Source organism: Phoenix dactylifera, chromosome 6 (assembly GCF_009389715.1).
Source record: "Phoenix dactylifera cultivar Barhee BC4 chromosome 6, palm_55x_up_171113_PBpolish2nd_filt_p, whole genome shotgun sequence".
Lineage (NCBI taxonomy): Eukaryota > Viridiplantae > Streptophyta > Magnoliopsida > Arecales > Arecaceae > Phoenix > Phoenix dactylifera.
Window position 1 is genome coordinate 14,182,295 of NC_052397.1, and position 6,298 is coordinate 14,188,592.

At 42.9% G+C, this 6,298-nt stretch overlaps 1 protein-coding gene across 2 annotated transcripts; it reads left to right on the top strand.

Moving 5' to 3' along the window:
* The first annotated feature begins 1,018 nt into the window (after positions 1-1,018).
* LOC103705325 (protein argonaute 7) lies at positions 1,019-5,617 on the top strand. Of its 2 annotated transcripts, XR_003385311.2 has the most exons (4): positions 1,019-1,607; positions 2,089-3,340; positions 3,499-5,135; positions 5,292-5,617. XR_003385311.2 is itself a non-coding variant. In XM_008788990.4 (3 exons), the coding sequence occupies exons 1-3, from the start codon at positions 1,265-1,267 to the stop codon at positions 4,943-4,945; spliced, it is 3,042 nt and encodes a 1,013-aa protein (XP_008787212.2). In that variant the 5' UTR covers positions 1,019-1,264; the 3' UTR covers positions 4,946-5,551. The 2 variants fall into 2 exon arrangements, 1 of the variants encoding a protein (XP_008787212.2); XM_008788990.4 differs by having other exon boundaries at positions 3,499-5,551.
* The last annotated feature ends 681 nt before the right edge of the window (positions 5,618-6,298 follow it).

Below are 6,298 nucleotides of genomic sequence, written 5' to 3' on the forward strand. Positions count from 1 at the left end.
CCCCTCTTTATATCTATTATATATTATAACCATAACAAATTTAAAAACATGATAAAATTGAAAATAATTGATGATAAATGTGAAAAATGATGACGGTACATTTGCTGATTATTCTTTCAGATGATGAAAGTACAAAAGTTGCAATGATTAAGAATAATTTTAAAGGTAGGATAAACTTGTGAGGATAGCTCGATGAATCATCGATTATCATAGCCACTTATTTCTGTAGCAGCGCACCAAAATAAGCATTTGATGAATGGAGCCCACGAAAATAAACGGCTGTGATTGATGGCGCATGGAGTGCGGGGGTATAATTTATTCTTGAGGGGAGGTAAGTCTATACCTAGGCCCATGGTTTTAGAATGACTTTGTGATCAAAGGCCGAGGAAAGAGAAAAGGGCTAACAATAACAAACTAAAGTGGTGTAGAAGGATAGTATAACACTCATTGGATGGCAAATAACTTTGGTCACCAAAAAACAAAGACCAAAGTGTAGATATACCAAACGCTGGTTAGGATTCATAGCTATGATTATGTTCCACATCTCACAGACAAGCTTTCAGATTAAACCATTTCTAACATATGGCTGCATTTACTTTTAGCTCAGTGAAGAATGCCTAAAGAAGGTTGGTGCACAACTAACTTTTGGAAGCAGGTTGGAGAAGAATAGGAGAAAAGGAAACTTCATGGTGTCATCTGACTATGCGCCCTCAACCCCACAGCCTCCTGTTCCTCTCTCTTCTTTGACTTCAAACATCCAGATTGTGCCAAGATACCTTTTTATCATGAGAGGGGCCACTGCTATTTGTGTGTGTTAAATGCATGCCCTTCAAATAGAATAAAGGGCTGCCCTTTGATCAATGGAGTGCTTGGAAACCTTTAATGGAAATCCCAACACAGCCTCCTCTCTTGCCCTGGTATTTACTGCTGTCATAAACCATCCCCACTTTAAGAATTTAGAACTTCAGAACACAGGACAGCAGCACAGCAGAAAGACAAAGCTTTTGGACCCAAGGATCCTCTCTCTCTCTCTCTCTCTCTCTCTCCCCCTGCCACAACAATAATCACCCCTGCCCCCCTTCTGGCTCCACCCTCCCTTAATCCCTTGTCCTGAGCTCAGCATCCCTGCCCACATCCTCTCTGTCTGTCCCATCCCCTGTACCTTTTTCCCTCATGCTCTCCTTCATAAGTAAACTGGGGAGAGACATGAACTCATAGATATTCTAGCACAGGAGCAGGCTCAGAGAGAGAGAGAGAGGAATCCATGGAAGAGGAGGCTAAGGATGGAAGGAAGAATCCCAGCAGGAAGTGGACACCAATGGAGAGGAGGTCTCATCCCACCACCCTGAGGGAGTTATCCAACTCTAGTCAGCACCCACTCCATGATGTGTACTATTATCAGAGGAGATACCAGGCCTACCCAGCTCTTCTTCCGCTCCCTCTCCCTCTACCTCCCCCAATACTACTTCAGCTCCCTCCAACACCACCTCTCCTCCAGAGCAACACGCCTAAATCAAAACCTCACGGCCAGAAGTCTCTGTGGAAAAAGAAGCCACTTCATGCCGCCTCGTTGGAAACCCAGGTCGCAGTCCTGCCTATTCCTCAGGGTATGCAATGGTCTTTACTCATTCTACATATTTATTTTCTTTTTTTTTGACGTTCGTATCAAAGGTGAGACCTTTTTGTTTCCATTGCTTTTGTGTTGCATTGTTCCATTCTTTGTAGCTTGTAGGCTGTCTATTGAGTTGTTTATTAGGTAGCAATCGATGAAGGATGAAAGGCAAACAAAAAGCTTAAATCTTGATACTTTTGAGGATATCCCAGATGCATTTGTAGATGTTGGTTCTTTTTATGTTTTGGGTCCTTTAAATCCTAATATAAGTGATATAAGATATTCTAGCTCTGCTCTAGATGAACTGAGCCTCCTTGCACATTTTTATTGTGGTGGTGAATGGGAAGGATCCTACAAAGTATTTATGGTACTTTTCTTTGCAACCTTGGAATGGCTCCTTGCTTGGTGGTAGCTTAGGTTTTTCCTACAACTTCTGCTAATCACTTACACTGTCAAAATGTTCAACTTTTAAGCAGCTATGGAGGTAATCCAACAGAAAACTAATCCCTTATCAGGAAAGAAAGGCGCCGCAGCGGATGGAAAACCTTTAAGTTGCCACACAGAACATGTGGGCAGTCCTCAAGCTTCGGTGGCGGCCCGAAGGCCGGATTCTGGCGGCGACGAGGGCTCCTTTATTCCCCTTATTGCCAACCATTTTCCTGTCCAATTTGATCCCTCACAAAAAATTTTCCATTACAATGTTGATATATCTCCATGTCCATCCAAGGAAATTGCCCGGATGATCAAGAGGAAGCTGGTGCAGGATCACTCCGATATGCTTTCTGGTGCGCTGCCGGTCTTCGATGGTCGGAACAATTTATACAGCCCCATTGAGTTCCGAGGTGATAGGCTTGAGTTCTTCATAACTCTGCCAATTCCCTCGGCGAAATCCTTGCATTCGGAAAATGGTGGTAATTTGGTGGAGAAACAGAAGTCTAAGCTCTTCAGGGTAAACATTAGGCTAGCTTCCAAATTAAGTGGCCAGGATTTGAACAGATATTTAAAAGAAGAGGGTGATGGTGTCCCTCTTCCTCAGGATTATCTTCATGCATTGGATGTTGCCTTGCGCGAGAGCCCAACGGAGAACTGCATTCCTATGGGCCGGTCTTTGTATACCAAGTCCATGGGAGGAGTCAAAGACATTGGTGGAGGAGCTGTGGGATTGAGAGGGTTCTTCCAGAGCCTTAGACCAACCCAACAAGGCCTATCTCTCAATGTTGATTTCTCAGTGACAGCTTTTCATGAAAGCATAGGCATCATTCCTTACCTACAGAAACGCTGTGAATTCTTACGAGATCTTTCGCAGAGGAAAACCAGGGGATTGGTGGGAGAAGAGAAGAAAGAAGTTGAGAAGGCCTTGAAGAACATTAGGATCTTTGTCTGCCATAGAGAAACAGATCAGAGGTACCGGGTTTATAGCCTGACCGATGAAGCAACGGAGAACCTCAAGTTCAGAGACAGAGATGGGAAGGATCTGATGTTGGTGGATTATTTCAAGGATCACTACAACCATGACATTCAATTCAGAAACCTTCCGTGCTTGCAGATCAGTAGAAGCAAGCCATGTTATCTGCCAATGGAGCTCTGCATTGTCTGTGAAGGCCAGAAATTTCTTGGAAAGCTTTCCGATGAGCAGACTGCAAGAATACTTAAGATGGGCTGCCAGAGGCCTGGAGAGCGGAAGGACATCATCAATGGTGTCATGGGAGGTGCGGTTGGTCCGACAAGGTAGCTGCTACATACAACTAACTGAATTATACTGTAAAGAAGCTTCAAATTATTTTAGAATAATTCCACTCCAAATCATATTAATTTAGCGTTTCTTCTTTCATGCATACTACTTTCTTCGTCTCGTAACACTTGTAACTTGCACTGTTTCATTGCAGTGGATGCTATGCTGATGAGTTCAAGATCAAAGTTTCAAAAGAGATGACCCAGCTTTTTGGAAGAGTCCTTCAGCCTCCCAAACTAAAACTTGGTGATGGTGGGCATGTTAGAGATATAACTCCAAACAGACATGATCGGCAGTGGAACTTGATGAACAGCCATGTTGCTGAAGGTTCCCAAATTAGAAGGTGGGCTCTGATAAGCTTCGGTGGCACCCCGGAGCAGCGGTCCTTCATTCCTAGGTTCATAAACCAGCTCTCTAATAGGTGCCAGCAGCTTGGCATTTTTTTGAACAGGAACACAATCCTAAGCCCACTATATGAGCACATGTATGTGCTGAATAATGTGTCAACTTTGGAAGCCAAGCTCAAGAGAATCCATGAAGCTGCATCAGGGAACCTCCAACTGCTCATGTGCGTAATGGAGAAAAAGCACAGGGGCTATGCCGATTTGAAGAGAATTGCCGAGACCGGTATAGGGGTGATGAGTCAGTGCTGTTTATATTCCAATCTCAGCAAGCTCAGCTCACAATTCCTGGCCAATTTATCTCTTAAAATCAATGCAAAGCTTGGGGGCTGCAACGTGGTACTGTATAACACTATACCCTGCCAAATTCCCAGGATATTCAGAGACGATGAGCCGGTGATCTTTATGGGTGCCGATGTCACGCACCCGCACCCGCTCGATGACTTCAGCCCATCTGTTGCTGCCGTTGTTGGCAGCATGAATTGGCCTGCAGCAAACAAGTACATTTCTAGGATGAGGTCTCAGACGCACCGACAAGAGATCATCAAAGACCTGGAAGAGATGGTAGGCGAGCTACTTGAGGAGTTCTTCCTTACGGTTGGCAAACTCCCTTGCAGAGTTATTTTCTTCAGAGATGGCGTGAGCGAGACTCAGTTTTACAAGGTGCTGAAGGAAGAGTTGCAGGCCATAAGAGCAGCATGTTCCAAGTTCCCCAATTACAAGCCCACCATCACCTTCGCAGTGGTCCAGAAGAGGCACCATACAAGGCTCTTCATAAATGAGAAGAATGCCTCCTCTTGCCAGTTTGTTGATGAAAACATACCACCTGGAACTGTCGTTGATACCGTGATAACCCATCCAAGGGAATTTGATTTTTATCTGTGCAGCCATTGGGGGATGAAAGGAACGAGCAGGCCAACTCATTATCATATCCTGTGGGATGAGAACAATTTCAAATCCGACGAAGTGCAGAAGTTGATTCACAGTCTCTGCTACACATTTGTGAGATGCACCAAGCCAGTTTCTCTTGTGCCTCCTGCATACTATGCTCACCTTGCAGCATATAGAGGCAGATTGTATCTCGATAGGTCAGACTCCATGCCATGTGCCCGAACTACACTGTCTAGAGCCGCACCGCTGCAGACTGCACCGCTGCCAAAGCTTCGAGATAATGTCAAGAAGCTTATGTTCTACTGCTGATATTGGGTAAGAAGAGTTCATTTCGAGAGCTTCTCAAGCTTTTTTAAAGGTATCTTGTTTGATCTATCAGTGCAGCATAATCAGAATTTTCTATCGCATCGGTTTGATGCGCAAAAGAAGAAGATGACATGCTGAACTTACTGAAGTTTTTTTGATTCCTGGAGCATCTATATTCTTATATGCTGACCAGGTAATTACCCCCCTGTTAACTTGTGCATCTCAGTCTAAATAGGAATCTTGTATTTGTAGGTATATGTTTGTGAAATGTTCAAGCATGCAACCAGTTATGAATTGTAGGACACCATTATACTGGCTGATGCAACTGCAGATGTTTTTTGTAATGCAGTGGAATCATCATCCATTTGGAACTATCATTCTCAATGTAGTTCATTATAGTACGACTATTCTTCTGCCTGCCCAAAAAGTTCTGAACCTCAGACATTCTTCCATGGGTAAGCTAGCTTGATGATATGATCATTTCACGATCGAAAGATGATTGCCAATATGTTGGGTCACTTAAAACCATTACAATAGACAAGCCAAGCCTTACACTGAAATACAGCCTCTCAAGCATGATTATTGAGATTATGATTTATGGTTGATCGATCCTTTTCTTCTTGTTCGTATTATGTCATGATCGACATTATCTCTTCACTAAACAGCAACAGAATTAGTGGAAGAACCACACTCATCTCTAAAATGGATATAATGGAAATAAACTACTGTATGAAATAATTAATTATTCAACCACACCAAGTAACTTCAGTTTCTGCAGTTATTTCATGACGACAACAATATATGATTTGCTGTTGAGCTTATAGTCCTCTTTGTCTAGATTTTTGTTCATTATTATTATTCATTATGATGCCTTCTGCCTCATCGAAATCGCTTATCAAATTATACATTTTGTGCCTGCAATGCAATTGCTGAAAGCTTAAATGAGTCCTTCCAATAACTATTAATTTGATCATCGCCAATAGAAGCATTACAGTAATAAAAAAATGTTGTCATCCAGCCTTTTTCGTTTCAATCTCAACCAAGCCACAGATCCATGTGATGAACCCGACAAAAGCGAATTGCAACCTTGAGAGGATCCATCACGTCTGAAGCAGTGGAAACTGTTCCATTGGTGCACATTGAACCTTTGGCATCATTGTGTAAATTATTGCGTTCACTCTGTTAGAGTCCTTCCAGATGAACTTTGAAATATTCTAGCGTTCTCTTTTCTTTGCTGTTTTACTTTGAAACAGTAGAATTCTATCATCCAAATTTAAATCCATGGAAGATTGTAAGGGGGTGCAAGCCTTGACGAAATTAACTGCTGATTACAGTCAAGTGCTTGTGTGGTTGAGG